The following is an 18,802-nucleotide window of genomic DNA, read 5'->3' on the forward strand; positions in this document are numbered from 1 at the left end:
GGACAAGATATAAATATTGGCAAGGATGTGTAGAAAAGGAAACTCTTTGCACAATGTTGGTAAAAATCTAAATTAGTATAGGCATTAGGTAAAACAGTATGGGGGTTCCTCAAAAAATTAAAAATAGAACTACCATATGATACAACAATACCACTTCTGGGTATATATCCAAAGGAAATTAAATCAATATGTCAAAGAAATACCTGCACTCCCATGTTCATGAATTATTCATAATAGCCAAGATATGGAATCAAACTAAGTATCCAACAATGGATGAATGAATACAGAAAATATATACACTATGGAATACCATTCAGCCTTTAAAAAGAAGGGAATCCTATTATTCATGACAGCATGGATGAACCTGGAGGACATTATACTCAGCGAAATAAGCCAAGCACAGAAAGACAAATACTGTATGATCTCACTTATATATGGAATCTTAAAAAGCTGAACTCATAGAACTAGAGCAGAGTGTTAGTTACCAATGACTGGGAGGTTGGGGAGTTGAGGAGATGTTGGTCCAAGGATATAAAGTTTCAATTAAATAGAGGTAATAAGCTCAGAAGATCTATTGTACAACATAGTAACTATAGCTAATAAAAATGTGCATCTTGAAAATTGCTAAGAGAGTAAATTTTAAGTGTTCTCACCACAAAAAAATAAGTATATGAAGTAATGATAAGTATGTGTGGAATGGCCATTTCACATTCATACATATTTCAAATGTATAAAAATGTATTACATACTTTTATAAACACTTATACATATTTCAAAAGAGCACACTGTACAAAATAAATATGTATGCTTTTTATCAATTTAAAAAACGAAATTAAATTTTTAAAAACCAAAACATTCTATTGGATATTCTAGCCAGTTCAATAAGAAAAAAAAAAAAAAAAAAAACTATAGATATCCAGAAAAGAAATCCAGAAAGAAATAAGTAAATTTATTTGCATATGAGATGATACAATATGTAGAAATTATTAAGGAATCCATACCCTCCAAAAAAGTATTGGAACTAAGAAAGGATTTAGCAAGGTTGTAGGACACAAGATTGTTATAAAATAGTAATGGTACAAATCCTGCTTCATTCTATATCATAAGCTTTTCCTATCCTTGATTTAAGAGACAACTTAGCTCCAGTGAATGGTTCCATGACCATCTATTTAAGAAAAGGAATAAATTGGATTTTAGAAGCTCAAATTTTTATACATCTATCCCCAGAAAAATAATTATTTTCCCATTCTCATTACTTTTTCAGAGTTCTACAAAGATAAGAACAATTAATTATCATTATCATTACTAACAGCTGGTTTATGGCATGATTGGAGACAGATGGTGACACTAAACAACATCCTTCCCCTCATCCCCAAAAACAGCCCTCTAAAGGATTCAGAGACTTCTATGAGTCTTACCACTCTGTATTCCGGTTTTGCTGGCTGCAGAACATCCCCAAAAGTTCTGCCTATTGGTGCTCTATCCACAATATTAGGAATTAATGAAGTTATTAGTTGCTTGAAAAATGGAGGCTCTGGACCTCTGCTCAGGTTGGCTACTGTGTCCTGAAATAGAAAGTATTTGCTTAAGGAGTGCACACACAGAGCCAAAGAGACTTTCCCCAGCCCTCCACCCCCAGAAATGCCTTCACAGAAGGAAGCACGTGCACGCACGCACACACACACACACACACACACACACTCCAAGAGCCAACAACCTTTAACAAAATGTGAGGGCAACCTTGCTAAAATGTGAGCCTAGAGGTCCATAATTTAAACTTTCATCATTAGAAGAAAATTTTGGATATAGGCAACTGTACATTCCTCTAGGCAGTGGGGTTTAGTGATCCAAGTGCAAGCTTGGAAGCACACTGCTCAGGTTTAGATTCTGGGAGAGAGAACTGTGTGACTTTGGACAGGGGCCTAACACATGATAAGCAAGCTTTCATAACATGACACAAATTATTCTTTTAATTTTCAAAAAGTATTGAGCTTCTTTCACCCAGAGTCAGTATCAAGTTTTTTTCTTGCAGCCTTGTGCTAATAAAAGAATATAATAAATACATTTCTTATTTAAAAAATTTAAGATCAGCCTACATCCTGACTGGTTTAATCTATGTTTTCCATCAAATATACCATTTTAATAGTGGCATCAGGCCGGGCGCGGTGGCTCACGCCTGTAATCCTAGCACTCTGGGAGGCCGAGGCGGGTGGATTGCTCAAGGTCAGGAGTTCGAGACCAGCCTGAGCGAGACCCCGTCTCTACTAAAAATAGAAAGACATTATATGGACAACTAAAAATCTATATAGAAAAAATTAGCCGGGCATAGTGGCGCATGCCTGTAGTCCCAGCTACTCGGGAGGCTGAGGCAGTAGGATCGCTTAAGCCGAGGAGTCTGAGGTTGCTGTGAGCTAAGCTGATGCCACGGCACTCACTCTAGCCTGGGCAACAAAGTGAGACTCTGTCTCAACAAAAAAAAAAAAAAAAAAAAAAAAAAAAATAGTGGCATCAAAATGCAAATCTCAATTTTTAAATAGCCCATGATATATATTTAATATTCTTTAATCCTCACATTATATATTTAATTTTTACAACAGCATGTGAAATAGGTATACATTACCATTCCCATTTTACAAATGAGAAAATAGGCTAGGAGATAATGGGTTTAAGATCACATAGCAAAAAAAAAGAAAAAAAATATCACATAGCTAGTCTTAAGGTATACAACCATAAAGTTGACTGTGAAACAAATTTCTGCAAAATGAATGCATTTTTTTATCACTGAATATCACTATAAAATTTGAAGAATTTATTTTTGTGGGAAGAACTATAGACCTATAACTGTAATGAAATTTAAACAGTGGCTATCTCTAGGTATGGGTTATAGGTTTATACTTTCCTATACAATCTGAATATCATATAAGTAGGTTTAGCTTTCAGGATATAAATAAATAAAAACAGTTCTACTTTGGAAAAAAATAGCAAACCTAAAACCAACAACATTAAGATAAAACAAAAATCAAGTAATTAAGACACATGCAAAGTAAATACATTTTACTGAAATTTCAAACACACAATCAGCAACTAATGATGGAGGCATATGAAATTGCCATTATTCAACTGATGTGACCTACAGAAACAGTGATTTCATTTGTTTCAATCTAATATATCCAAGCTCTTTCAATGGGGTTTATTGTCTTTGCTACGCCATAATTGTTTTATAGTTTTTATTGAGGCTTATATGTTATTATATAAGGGTCTGTTTATTATTTTAAGCTCTTTATCCTGTTTGTTGAGTGATCCTCTGACACCACAATTATAGCTTCATGAATAACTACATCTCAAAAGGAAGATTTCAACAAGTGAAGTTGCTTTAAATTAAGTAAACTTGTTCAGCTTTATGTATTTTAGGCATATGCAAGGTGTGCATTCCAAGGTATTGCTGTACTTCAAATCTAAACCCCATTGATCATAACAACTTACATTATTTCTTGAACCACTAAGAAAGTAAAAACATGCTACAAAACATAATCATAAGATTCCTCTGATTAAAAAATGCATCCCAATTTCATAGATATTACAATGTGAAAAATGGGCCTTTCAGAAGTGATGACCTACTCAACTCTCGGAGGGCAGAAAATCTGGCAAAGATTAGAGAACACTGGCTCAAGTCTTGCTTACAGTTATGGTTATAGCTATCATTATAATTACCTTGATCACTTATCTCCAAGCCTATTTGCTCACCTGAAAAATGGGGGAAAATGAGATCTCCTTGCTTCACGTGATGTTTGTAAGGATAATGAGATTCCCTATATGAATAAAGCTGCCTCTACTAAAGGATGTTAACTAAATCTGAATTTTACTACCAGTAAAATTTCATTTCTTTTCTTAGAGATACCACATTGCTATAACTTTTTAAAATATAAAGGTTGTCAAAGAAACTGAACACTCAAAGCTAAGGTTCTCTCTCATTTCTCCATACATCTCCTCACCCTAACAGCCCCCTGACACACACACACACACACACACACACACACACACAGACACACGCTATTCGATTACCGTAGCAATGGCCTTAGCAAGGCCTCTGAAGAGCTGGATGTAGGCAGACAGAGTGTGTGGCCCATAAATTGTAGATGCTGCCTCGTACCGTTGCACCTGCAGGAGAGGGAGGGGAAGTTGTACATAGTTCTGCACCTTTCTATCCACTTACAGAGGTGTAGCATTTTAGGTGAAGGTGATGCTTGAACATCTCACATAATTCAAAATTGGCAGCATCTTTGAGATTGTTTATGACAAAATATGACGAGCATTTCCATTTACCAGTCAAAGTAAATGGCTCCCATCAACTACTTGTTAAAGGCACTGGATTCTCTTTGCTTATGCTATTTAGACTGTCGCTCCATTTAATCTGAAAGACAGTGCAAGTTCCTGAGCTTTGGTCAATTGCAATAGTGATGTTTCCCCCCAGGGCATGCATCAGGAGAAAAATCAAAGACAAAATAGTCCTAGTTACTCTTGGATAAATTTCATGCTGATGGTACTAACTGGAGGACATTTAATCCATCATGGAGCCATGAAAGAGTGCCAAATGCATCTCCTTTCACCTGGCCTCCAAGCCTTTGGTTGTTCCACAGAAACCCGGAACTCATGTAATCTAAAACAGACCTCATTGTTCATCACAGACATACCAGCTTCCCCTCCAACATTCTTCACGTCGGTGAATGACTGAGGTCTACCACATGAGGATCATCTGGCAGTTACCTTAGACTCCTCTCTCTCTCTACATCCTCTAAGTCTCCAAATCTGGCAGTCCTGCCTCCTTAAAATCTGTTCAGTTCTTCCATTTTCTTGTTTCTACTGCTTTTACCTTATTCAAACCCTGATCTCTCACCCAGATCTTAACTACAGCTTCTTAATCAACTCTCTGCCTCTACACATTCCCTTCCAATTCATTTTCTACACTGCCATCATATTGTCCTTTCTAAATCATAAATTTGATCAGAGCATTTTCTTGCTTTGAATCCTACTGCAGTTCCCCAAAGTATTCCTTATTGAGTCAAAGCCCTGTAGCATAGCTTATACGACTCCATCAACTAACCCCTGCCTCCCACCCTAGCCCTGTCACATTAGCATCACCCTCAACATACTTACTCCATGGTATACAACTAATTATGGCCCATTGATGTGCTGAGTCTGCCACTCCAGAACATTGCATATGTAGTTCCCTCTACATGGAATACCTTAATTTTTATTTGCCTGACTAACCCTCACTTATTCTCAAGAACTCAGACAGATGTTACATCGTCCTGAACAGTCCCATTCCTCAAATATCCAGTCTAGACTAGTGTTCTTTCTCCTTATTTTTCTATCACCTTGTGCTTCCCTTTCATGGAAATGTAATCATCTGCTTTCCTCTGTCTTTGTACTAGACCATGAACTTCCAGTGGTCTTGAGAACAAGGACAGATTCTTTTCATTGTTATGTCTCAGAAAGTGGCTAGTACAGTATCTGTCACAACACATATCTGTTAAATGAACAAATTGGTTAATTAATAGTAATCCTTGCAGAAGCATATCCCTCAACCAGGAGACAAGATAATAGGGGTTCTTAAGCTTATTTGTGCCATGAACTTCTTTGGCAGTCTGTTGATACCTAAGGACCTCTCTCAGAATAATGTTTCTAAATGCTTAAAATAAAATACATGGGATTGACAAAGGAAACCAATTAGATTGAAACACATTTACCAAACTATAATAAACCAATTTTGTGATATAGTAACTTATATGCTTCTTTATTATGCTATTGAATAACAAGATATAGCTATAGATCTATTAACTACTGTGATTTTAAAATACCAATAAAAGATAGATCTCCAACTGTATGTGATATGCAGATATCCAGATCTGCAACTGTACGTGATATGAAAATATCTAGTTCCTATAGGTGACAGAGGTACTGCTAATATTATTTTTTGTTTGTTGCCTACATTTACAGTTGAAGGAAATGCTAAAAGGATGTAATTATTCCAATTCAAGTTCACCTCAGTTAAGACTTTATTCAACAGGATTTCCTAGAAGACAGGGACCTTCAGTAAAGCCAACAGTGGGCAGCAAGGCAGATTCCACTACTAGTATCACTGAATATTTGCCAAGAGACTGCAAATGCCTCTGTCTGGACTGCCATGATATTCCAGCAGATATATTAGAAGTCATTAATTGTGGGACTGTACACTGTTTTCATATTTATAACTACTATGGTTAATAAGTACTTGGGCTGCTTTCTGAACTATTTATAAGCAAGGAAATATTACCAGCCACCATCCTTCACCAGGCTCTCTGGGACTCTGTTTCTTAATGCATGTCATGAATATAATAATACCCTACTTCAGGACATACTGTGAAGATTACTTAAGATTACACTGGCAAAGTGCTTAACTAATGCATTCAATAAATAGCAACTATCAGTAGGAGTTTTCTCAGGTCCTACAGAGACTTAAGTTATCTGATGCATTATGAATAGAGTTAGGAATATTGTATGGCACAAAGCAGGCTTATTATCAGTGCCCCTGACAAAATAATCAATTTCAGGGAAAGTGAAAGTCAGTGAGACTAGAATTCTGACCTGAACTTGGAAATAATAAACTTGAAACTCCCAAATGATAAGCTTCTGACTTAGCATTCTCTTATCTGCCCTACCTAAATACAAAGTAATCTCTCAGAAACGAGTTTGGAGAAGTTTAGAAAGAAAGTGCATTTAACACAATAGTCTTGATCAGGGTATAATTCATTTAAATGATGGGAAATTTTTATACTACCTGATATTCTTCATAAGTGGCAATGTAATGAGTATAGACATTGCATAGACCGGAAATGATGACAGTCATATTCTGCATCCCATACAATGCAAATTCCTAGGAGGAAAAAGTAAAGCCCAATAAAATTACTCTTCAGCTTAAGAGTATATTATTATCCCAGTTATATTTAACACACAATCATTAATGTGAATTTTTAGTGTAAGATGTCTCTTTTAACAAAATTCTTCCCCATGATTAAAACTTCCTGGGAATGCAGAGATATCAAAGAGTCCTTAATGAAAAGTTAGAGCCATAACACTGCATTACAATTGGATAAATCAGTAGATCTATGAAAATCTTAATAATCACATCTGCAGGTGTAGAATCTTCTTTTTGCTAAAATAGAGATTTTTTAAAATCAATTTCCTAAAAAATATAATGGGTAGATATTAGTTAACCAGAATAGTTATTTTCAGCTCCAAGTAACAAGACATTTGTTATGTCATTTTAGAACCATTACAATACTTCTTGAATGTAAAAATAATCATAATACAGTATAGATAAAATACATAATTCCCCAAATGTGATACATTTTATTTAGACTGTTCATAGGAATTTAAGATATTAAGGTATGTAGGAGTTATTTACTATTTAATCTATAAAACCATTATTGTTTCAAATTATTAATACATAAATATCAATAAAATATTTTTAACATAATGATAGCTCCCTTATATTTTTTAAGTTTGGTTCTTCTACCACCAATATTTCATATTCACCTCTAGCCAATAATTTCAAGAAGTGTGGAACTTTAGGTGTCTTAGGAAGAATTAATTTAAAAGGTACCAGATCACAGAGATAGGGAATTCTTTCTTCTGTACAAATATGAATGTCTAGATATTTTATTTCATTTTTAACTTACTGCTTGAACTGCCTCTCGAAGTCTCCGTCCAGACATGGTCCTGAGTCAACAAGATAGAATTATGTAAATGCTTTCCTATTCAGAATGTGTGCAACGGTACAGAAAGACTTTCAGTCAAAGCCAAAATGTCACCCTGGCTCATTTACAATAGTAAAACATGTAGGAATTCAGTGATGATGCAGAGCTAACCTTGAGGTTTTTTTCCCTGACTATCCTATCTTTAAAACAAATTCTAAACTGAAAACAGTCCATTTGACCAAAGGAGGGAAACAGAAACAGTGAACATCACTGGCAAAAGATCACCATCATTTCCCACTCTTGAGTCAAAAAAATATATCAGTTACGTTCTATGTTATTATAATAAGAACCGAGACAGGTAGAAAGTATATTACTGTTGCTGCCTACGAAGAATTTACCATTTCTTTCATTCATTGAATCCTTCAATGAAACACTGGGCATCTACTACATACCAGGCCCACTTCTAGGTGCTAAGGATTGAGCAGTATGGAGCTTACATCCTAGGGAGGGGAGATGATCAATGAGCAAATAAAAAAGTGAGATGACAATAAGCGCTATGGAGAAGAATCCAGCAGGGGAAGGATGAAAGGGAGGGGTGGTGGCCACTGTGGTGATGATGGTGGTAAGGCAGGTGCTAGTGTGGTGGTGGTGGTGGTGGTGGTGGTGGTGGTAGGTGGTGGTAGGGGTAGGTGAAGACTATTTTATAGAGGGTGAGCAGGACTGGCACCCCTGTTAGAGATTTGAGCAAAGAATTGAAGGAAAAAAAGACTTGGCCATGGGGATAACTGGAGGGAAAGTGTTCTAGGAAGAAGGAACCATAAGTTCAAAGGCGCTGAGACAAGAACATCCCTGATGAGTCTGGGAAGTACAGTGAAGTCAAGGTGGCTGGAGCAGAGGTGAGCAAAGGAGAGAGAGGTAAGAGATTGGATCGGAGAATTTGCTAAGGACCAGAGTGTGTAGGAGCTTGTAGGTTTGAGGATTTACCTGGAATGAAAGGGGAAGCTGTTGGATGGTTTTGAGCAGAGCAGTGGCATGATTTAACTTATGTTTTAAAAGGTTTAATCTGGCTCCTATGCTGAAAAAAAAAAAAAAGACTATAGAGGAGTAAGGGTGGAATTAAGTAGACCAGATAGGAGGTTACTGCAATAACCTGGGTGAGAGATCATGGTAGCTTAGACCAGGGGGGAAGTGACAGAAAGTGTTGGGTACAATATACAAAATTTGCTGAAGGGGTGAAAGAGTTAAAAATACAAAAATAGAGAATTCAGGGAAGACTCCAAGGCATAGGGCCTGACCAGCTGGAAAGATATAAAATTACCACTTACTGAGATAGGAAAGACTGCATAACAAGCAGGTTTAAAACATTCTTCCATGATTTTAATACCTAAATTGATTGTTTCAAGTACCTCTATTTTAATATTATTTCAAGTCTTTCTACTGACATAATAATTCATGGCATCATTTGCATTTGGAATGTGTTTTTAAATTTTCATATTTGCTTCAAGTTAGCCACCAGTAATAGGCAAATGGAGATTTATTCTTCATAGGCCCCACCAAAAGAGAGTCGGAATATTTGTCATTGTTGCCAAATAGTTCAGTAGGATACCAAGAGGTCAGTAAAGAATTATCTTCCCATGATAAGAAAGGATTCCAATAGAAATGCACACAAAATAAACACACTTTTAACTAAGAAATAGAAAGAACTTACGTAAGCTCCCCAGGGATGGCAGTTATGGCCAAGGACCCAAGAGTAATAATCTGAACATCAACAATATCTGGATGCCAGGGGTGAGGTATTGATAGCTAAGAACCCAAAATAAACAACAAAAAATGGTGTTAGGAATGTTATTCTTTCTATGATGGTCACAGCAACTCCTTTATTAAGCATTTGAAATGTCTCAAACTGATTTTGGTTTTTTATCCTATTATAGAATTTATTTCTAATTTATGATATAGTATTTTTAAACATTCTATATGGGTACTTATGTCCTGGTCCTAACATGTAAATCTCAAATGTCAATGCCCCGTTAACCTGGTCTCATTAGTGAAGTTTTTGGTGGATTTGTCATTATGGAATCACAATGCATAGCAGATAACCAAGGGTTCACCTAAAGTATTATTAGTGACTATCCTTATACGAGATAAATAAGGAATTCCATTTATAATAATTGAACTTAATGATTTCTCTTTTTACTCTACTAACACTTTAAGTTTACAGTTCCCAAGTCTTGCCTTATTTTCCAAGGTTTCTCCAAAAGAATCTATCCTTTTCCATATTCAGATTAGTATAGAGTCTATCCTCCCCTTCCTTCCTTTCCTCTTTTTCTTTTTCCCTAAGAATTTTAATAGATTAGAAAGGGTGGGGGAGGGGATGGGGGTATGCCTACACAATGAGTGCATTGCGCACCGTTTGGGGAGTGGTAACATTTGAAGGTGCTGACTTGGGAAAGGGGGGGTGGGGAAAAAAATATGAAACTATTGTTTTTAACTTGCACTGTTCACTTAATAATTTATCATGAATATTTCCCATATTATTTCATATCATTGTACAAGAAATAATGTATACATTATGAGGACATACTGTATCTAACAAGATATACTGTTAGACTCTTTGATTCTGTAAAATAAAAAAAAAAAAAGAAAAAAAAAAGAAAAAAAAAAAAAAAAAGAAAAAAAAATCTATTTTTAAAATGTTTCTATTTCAACAATCGATGTTTTTATGAATACTGGAATGATATTTTGACATGTAGAATGTGAAAATATACATTCCAAAAATGTTAAAATTGTTTTAGTTAATAATGTTGTCTGAATTGTGAGAAAATTGGGACATGAACATGTTTCTTTTTATATGACCTGAGATGTTTTCCTCCGTGGAGAATTCTATGTTCCAGAAAGGACTCCCTTCCTGGAACTAACATAAATGAATTCTGAATAAAATAAATGTTAATCTTGGCCTGCGTGGTGGCTCACGCCTGTAATCCTAGCACTCTGGGAGGCCAAGGTGGGCGGATCGTTTGAGCTCAGGAGTTCGAGACCAGCCTGAACAAGAGCGAGACCCCATCTCTACTAAAAATAGAAAGAAATTATATGGACAGATAAAATATATAGAAAAAATTATCCGGGCATGGTGGCACATGCCTGTAGTCCCAGCTACTCGGGAGGCTGAGGCAGGAGGATTGCTTAAGCCCAGGAGTTTGAGGTTGCTGTGAGCTAGGCTGACGCCACGGCACTCACTCTAGCCAGGGCAACAGAGCGAGACTCTGTCTCAAAAAATAAATAAATAAATAAATAAAAATAAATAAATAAAATAAATGTTAATCTTATTCTTCCTTTCCCATAATTCTAATTGTTTCATTTATTTATCATAAATGCTATAAGGGAAATCAATATATTTACTAATCATAACCCTTATTTCTTAGAATTAGACTTATAGAATCCATATTTTTAATATTAAAAATTTGATTTGAAAATATCTAAATAGAACCTCCCATCTCAGTAGATGTCTATCATTCATTATCTGACAGTTCACAAATTTAAAAATAACATTATACTAATTTCACTATGATAATGAAAATGCATCACCTCTCCAGTGTGAAGGAGGATTGGCTTTGGCTTATGACATTCTTTGATTTCTTCAGATGGCTTGCCCAGGAGCTGGTCCCGAATGGTGTCCCAAAATGGATCCCCTTCTGTTTTCCCTATTAGGAATGTTATGATTAACATACTTCCCTGAAACAAGTCATTATTCTGATAAATATTGTACAATAATCCTTTTAGGAGTTTCATAGATTTTATTAAGGTTGTTGTTCAATGATTCCAAACAGTTTGAATAATATTAATACAAGAGACAGAATTTCCTGTGCATCATAAAATAAGAGCCATTATTTAATTAGATCCTCAGTGTGGTTAAGGGAATAACAGAAGATATTTTAATCAATATGCTTAAAGTTTTATTTCTATTACTCTTGCTCATTCATGTTGCAAATAAAACAATCTGACATAATTAACTGTAGATTTATGAACTAAACCACCCTTTTCCTGTTTTGAGAACTAAAAATGACACCTCCAACTCACAACACCAGTTGTCTGACTTGTGTTCCCTGAAAGAACCTCTCCTGAATCCTTATTTAATTCAACAATAATAGTGGAACTTTCAATAACTCATTTTCAATAACGGGTAGAACTAGGCAGAAGACCAACAGGGAAATAGAAAACTTGAACACTAGAAACCAATTAGACCTAATATATAGCCTATAGAATACTCCATCTGACAACAACAGACTATACATTCTTCTCAAGTGTACATGGAACATTATCCTGGATATACCATGTGCTGGTTATAAAATAAACCATAATAAATTATAAAGGGCAGAAATAACACACAGTATGTTCACAATTACAATGAAATGAAATAAATAAATAACAGGAAAAAATTGGGGAAACTCACAAATATGTAAAATTAAGCAGCATGATCCTAAATAGCTAATGATGAAAGAAGCAATCAAATGGAAATCCAAAAATACTTTATGATGAATGAAAATGAAGACCCAACACATCCAAACATATGGGATGTAGTGACAGCAGTGCTCAGCAGGGAATTTATAGCTCTAAATGCCCATATTAAAAAAGAGAAAGATCTCAAACCAATAACCTAACTTCTACCTCAAGACAGGGAAAAAGAAGAGCAAATAAACCTAAATCAAGCAAAAAGAAGGAAATAAAGATTACAAAAAATTAATTAAACAGAGCATGGAAAAATAATAGAGAAAATTAATTAAAACAAAAGCTGGTTTCTTGACAAAATCAACAAAATTGACAAACCTTTAACTAGATTGACCTAGAAAAGCAGAAAGAAGATTTAAATTGCTAGAATCAGAAATTAATATTAACTTCAAAAAAATAAAAAGAATTATAAAGGAATACTATGAATAACTATACACCAATAAATTAGATAGCTTAGATGAAACAGACAAACTTCTAGAGAGATACAAACTATCAAAACTGACTTAAGGAGAAACAGGCAATCTAAATAGGCCTATAAAAAGTAACGAGATTAAATTAGTATTATTTTAAGAAAATTACCCACAAAGAATAGCCCAGCTCAGACGGCTTCACTGCTGAATTCTGCCAAAGAAGAATTAATACCACCTTTACAAAAACTCTTCCCAAAAAATAGAAGACAGAATACTTCTTAACTCATTCTGTGAGGTCAATATTACCCTGATACAAAACCACACAAAGATATCACAAGAAAAGAAAACTACAGATCAATGTTTCTTATGAATATGCACACAAAAATCTACAACAAAATACTAGCAAACTGAATACAGCAACATACGGAAAGAATTGTTATATACCATGCCTAACTGGGATTTATTCCAGGAATGCAAGGTAGGTTTAACATTCCAAAATTGATTAACGTAGTATAATAAACGTACTAATAGAATTTTTTTAAATCACATGATCATCTCAACAAACAAAGAAGAAAGCATTTGACAAAAATCCAATACTGTTTCATGATAATAGCACTCAACAAACTAGAAATAGAAGTCAATTCTTCAACCCGATAAAAGGCATCAATTAAAAACCCACAGTTAACATCATATTTGATGATAAATGACCGAAAACTTTCCCCCTACTAGCAGGACCAACACAAAGTATTTACTCTTGACACTTCTATTCAACATTGTGCTGAAGGTTGTGGCCAGGAAAATAAATAAAAGACATCCAGGTTGCAAAAGAAGAATTAAAACTATGTCTATTTGCAGATGACATGAGCTTGTATATAGAAAACCCTAAACCAGGCATGGTGGCTCATGACTGTAATCCTAGCACTTTGCAAAGCCAAAGCAGGAGGATCACTTGAAGCCAGAAGTTCAAGACCCCGTCTCTACAAAAAATTTTTTAAATTAGCCAAATGTGGTGTCATGTGCCTGTAGTCCTAGCTACTTAGGAGGCTGTGGATGGAGGATTGCTCGAGCCAGGAGTTGAAGGTTGCAGTGAGCTGTGATTGGGCCACTGCACTCCAGCCTGGGTGACAGAGCAAGACCTTGTCTCTAATAGAAAAAAGAAGAGGAGAGGAGAGGAAAGGAAGTGGGAAGAGAGAGAAAAAAGAAAACCCTAAATAACCCATAAAAAAAAAAATAGAAGAAATGCATTCAGCAAGGTTGCAGGATACAAAGTCAATATACAAAATCAATTGTATGTGTATATACTTTCTATGAAAAATCCAAAGATGAAATTAAGAAAACAATTCCACTTATAATAGTATCAAAAAGTATAAAATACTTAGAAATAAATTTAACAAAAGAATTATAAAATTTATACTCTGTAAACCACAACACATTGTTAAAAAAAATTAAAGAAGATGTAAATATATGGCAAAACATCCATGTCCATGGATCATTAGACGTAATATTGTTAAGATGGCAATACTTCCCAAATTAGTCTACAGATTCAATGCAATTCTTATCAGAATCCCAGCTGACTGTAGAAATTTATAAGCTGATTCTAAAATTCATGTGGAATTACAAAGGACCCAGAATAGTCAAAACAATCTTAGAAAAGAAAAACAAAGTAGGAGGACTCATACATTCCAATTACAAAACAAACAGTGACCAAGACAGAGTGACACTAGCACAAGGCTAGGCATGTAGATCAATGAAATAGAATTGAGAATCTAGAAATAAAACCACGTCTATGGTCAACTAATTTTTAACAAGTGTGCCAATATTATTCAGTGAGTAAAGAATAGCCTTTTCTTTTTTTCTTTTTCTTTTCTTTTTTTTTTTTTTTTTTTTTTTTTGAGACAGAGTCTCACTCTGTCATCCAGGCTAGGTAGGGGCTAGAGTGCAGTGGCATCATCATAGCTCACTACAACCTCAAATTCCTGGGCTCAATTGATCCTCCTGCCTCAGCCTCCCAAGTAGCTGAGACTATGGGTATTCACCACCTCACCTGGCTAATTTTCCTATTTTTTTTCAGTAGAGACAGAGTCTCATTCTTGCTCAGGTTGATGTTGAACTACTTAACTCAAGCAATCCTCCCACCTCAGCCTCCCAGAGTGCTAGGATTACAGTGAGCCACAGCACCCAGTGTCTTTTCAATAAATGATGCTGGGATAACTGGATAGCCATATATAAAAATAACAAAGGTGGGCCCTTACCTCACACTACATACAAAAATTAACTTAAAATGGGTCAAAGACTTAAATATAAGCACTAAAACTATAAAACTTTTAGAAAATAGGGGTAAATTTTCATCACACCAAATTTGGCAAAAGATTCTTATATATGACACCAAACCATGAGTAACCAAAAAAATAGATAATTTGGACTTACTAAAAATTAAAAACTTATGTGTTTCAGAGAATACAATCAAGAAAGTGAAAAGACGACCCACAGAATGGGAGAAAATATTTTCAAATCATACATCTGATAAGGGACTTGTATATAGAATACACAAAGAACACTTACAACTAAATAATAAGATTAAAAAATCCAAATGTAAAAATGAGAAAAATATATGAATAGACATTTCTCCAAGGAAGATATACAAATATCCAATAAGCATAGGAAAAGATGTTTGACATCATTAATCATCAGGGAAATTCAAATCAAAAGCACAAAGAGATATCACTCCACACTCACTAGGGTGGCTAGATTTGCTAAGTCAGACAATGACAAATATTGGTGAAGGTGTGGAAAAATCAAAACCCTATATATACACTGCTGGTGGGAATAAAATGGTGCAGCCATCTTAGAAATAGTCCAGCAGTTCCTCAGATGATCAAACATAAAGTTTTATCATCCAGCAGTTCTACTCCTAAATATATACCCCACACGAAAAATGAAAACATACACTCACACAAAAACTTGTTCATGAATATTTACAGTAGCGTTATTCATAATAGCCAAAAATGGAACAACCCAAATGTCAATCAAGTGAGGAATGTATAAACAAAACCTTGTATATCAATGGAATATTATTCAGCCATAAAAAAGGAATGAAGTACTGACGCATGCTATAACATAGATGAACTCTGAAAACATGTGTTGATGGTTGCATATATCTGTGAATATATTAAAAACCATTGAATTATCTATAGTTGGATGAATTAATGGATAAATTGAATTGTGAATGGGTAAATCTCACTGTGAATGAATGATATTTCAATAAAGCTGTTTTTTAAAATAAATTATTGCTTCAAAACATTAGACCAAAATGGATGAAAGATTACCAGGAATTATGATGCCAAGTATACCAACTTACAACTATACTCGTTAATTTTTAAATTAATGGTTCCAAAATAAAGTTGACCGTTGGACAACATGGGTTTGAACTGTACAGGTCCACCTCTACATGAATGTTTTTTTGCCCCTGCCACCCCTGAAACAGCAAAACCAACCCTTCTTCTTCCTCCTCCTCAGCCTACTCAACATGAAGCAATGAGGATGAAGATCTTTATGATGATCCACTTCCACTTAATGACTAGTAAATATATTTTCTCTTCCTTATAGTTTTCTTAATAATATTTTCTTTTCTCCAGCTTACTTTATTGTAAGAATACAGTTTATAATACATATAACACACAAAATACCTGTTAATCGACTGTGTATGTTACCAGTAAGGTTTCCAGTCAGTAGCAGGCTATTAGTAGTTAAATTTGGGAGGAGTCAAAAGTTACACACAAATTTTTGACTGTGCAAGGGGTCGGTTTCCCTAACCCCCATGTTGTTCAAGGGTCAACTGTATACATATATAAAAGACAAGAATGAAATGAGCCAAAATGATGCATGTAGGTGGTACTCTTCAATTTTTTTCCACTTTTTCTATTTTATAATGCATATTATTAGTGATATTTCAGTCAGTGTAAAAATATAAAAGCTAAAATAATCAGTCACAAATCTGTGGAAATACACGCAGGAAGAGGACCTGAGGCCACATGCTTTAGGCTCCTAAAGGCCTCTGCCCTGAGGAATACTGGCTCCATTAAAGGAATCAGAGAGACAATGAGATGGAAGAGCAGATTCATATTGTTGAAGGTTCATATTGTTGAACAACAATCTCCCTCCCCAGCCCCTCAACTCAGCCCAGCCCAATGTAAAATTATTCATCGATACATTGAAATGCAAAGAGAATCTGTCTCTGATTATATTTGAATTAATGAAAAGCTAAGTCACAAAGACACCTATCCCTCGGAAATCTGGGCTGTCATGTACAAACCTGGAAAACCAGCAGACCCCTGAGTTTAAAAATAAAAATAATAAAGGTATTGGCTACAGTGAAACCTTATTAAAGAACAGAACCCTGAAGCTTCAGAATCTGGAACCACAGGTTTCATCAGACTTCACCTCACCCTGCGTAAAATTGAGGCCTCCAACTCCATCAATTGTGCCAGCTGCAAAACTGTAGCCCAGTGCTGGTTTGCATGTTTTTGCCTAAATGAAAGGTTTTAAAAACAAAAGAAAAACAAAAAAAGAAACAGAGGTTAAGCTGAAAATAAATAATGAGATCAACCCAGAGTTTTACCCTTGCGACATAACCAGTGTGACTCAGTGACACTTACTGTGTGTGTGGAATTGAGCCAGACGGTCACATCCGTCATGTTCACCCACTGGTGCGCCGATGCCAGTGGTCCGGTTACCTCCTGGGAGGCGGAGGCACACAGTTCCTAGAAAACACACAGGCTTACTGTTCCAAGCAAAAAAGGTGACGTGAATACTACCAACTGTTCTCAATAAGTACCAGTGTGGAAAAGCATCTCTTCACAAAGCTTTTGTTTTGCTGGCTTCTTAAAAACAGCCACCACCCAGGTGGGTCTCTCTACTGACCCCAGTAGTTTCCCGAAGCTTGACGTCTCCGAGACCGTTGACCTGTATCTACTCCCCACAAAAATAAAATTCTAGCGATATAGGCCATGGTACAAAAGGCCCCAATCTCACTTGAGAGACCATCAAGAAGATTAGGAATAGGTGGGCCAAATTACTTCCTTTGCCAGAATGAGAGTGTATCCTAGGGTGTGTTTATGGAGACTTCCTCTCAGAATTCTTCAGTTCTCCAACAGGACTGGCCCTTAAAAATCAGGCTGGGAAGACTTGAGACCCCATTTCATCCGCATCAGTTTCCCCGCCCACAATCCACCCTTTGGGGCTTTTGTTTTGTTTTTTTTTAAATATGGTCAATTGATGCTTTTTCAATCTTTTGAGAAATGTGAGTCAAAACATGTTTAGAAACGTTTGTTTTTATTGATCCGTATTATACAATAGGCAAATCCTGTTTCAGCACAAGTCCTCTTGCCTGGCGCCTAGCTCATTTCCGCTCTGTGGCCACCCCAATTTCAAAAGTCACATATGAGCGCTCAGGATAAATCACAGCAACACCAGCTGCAGCCTTTCTCTCCTAATTAACAGGGAAGTTGTGCCTTGCTGAGAAGAGAATCCAGAATGTGGGACAAATCTCTATGGCTCCCAGGCCCAGAACGGGAACAAAATTTTTGACACTAAAGTGTGTCATGGGTGCACATTCTAAAGAGAATCTGTTAATTTAGAATAATCCACTGACAATACCACAGTAATTAAAAAGAAACTGCAGCAATTAGGCTGGCTGCTGCTACCAATTTTGCATCTGATGTTTTTAAAGACGCTTTTCTTCTTTCTTAATTGCTCCCGAAACATTTTAGAACCCATGGGATAAATTATTTACTTAAACACAAACATAGACACACACACACACACACACACACACACACACGACAAAGGTCTGAGTAAGATATAAAAAGAAAAGAATTCAACTATCTTTATCAGGGACATCTCAATTCAAAGTCATCTTTTGTCTTTCACTTGGAAATCTGTCTCCACAGAAGCTGAAACAAAATATGGGGACAAAACGGTAGATAAAATTTAGGAGGGGGAGGAGGGTAGAGTTAAGTCATAGGAACCTCACTGGAGAGGTTGAAGGAGATTCTCCCTTCTTTTAAAAAGAAAAGAAAGACTAGGAACTAACTTGAATCTAAGTGGCAAGAACTGGGAGTTGTGCCAGTTCAAAGCTTTGCCTTGTCACCAAAG

General features: G+C 35.7%; 1 protein-coding gene across 4 annotated transcripts in view; it reads right to left on the reverse strand.

Moving 5' to 3' along the window:
* ASAH2 (N-acylsphingosine amidohydrolase 2) overlaps window positions 1–18,802 on the reverse strand; it is an 82,871-nt gene that overhangs the window by 9,878 nt on the left and 54,191 nt on the right. For all 4 annotated transcript variants that reach the window (XM_069459785.1, XM_069459781.1, XM_069459784.1 and 1 more), the window contains 8 exons: window positions 17,305–17,409; window positions 17,095–17,176; window positions 11,319–11,434; window positions 9,445–9,539; window positions 7,719–7,758; window positions 6,818–6,913; window positions 4,063–4,158; window positions 1,419–1,565 (listed from right to left, as the gene is read on the reverse strand). In XM_069459785.1, coding sequence (XP_069315886.1) covers window positions 1,419–1,565; window positions 4,063–4,158; window positions 6,818–6,913; window positions 7,719–7,758; window positions 9,445–9,539; window positions 11,319–11,434; window positions 17,095–17,176; window positions 17,305–17,409 — 777 coding nt within the window. The remainder of the gene's footprint in view (window positions 1–1,418; window positions 1,566–4,062; window positions 4,159–6,817; window positions 6,914–7,718; window positions 7,759–9,444; window positions 9,540–11,318; window positions 11,435–17,094; window positions 17,177–17,304; window positions 17,410–18,802) is intronic.

Source organism: Eulemur rufifrons, chromosome 28 (genome assembly GCF_041146395.1).
Source record: "Eulemur rufifrons isolate Redbay chromosome 28, OSU_ERuf_1, whole genome shotgun sequence".
Classification (NCBI taxonomy): domain Eukaryota; kingdom Metazoa; phylum Chordata; class Mammalia; order Primates; family Lemuridae; genus Eulemur; species Eulemur rufifrons.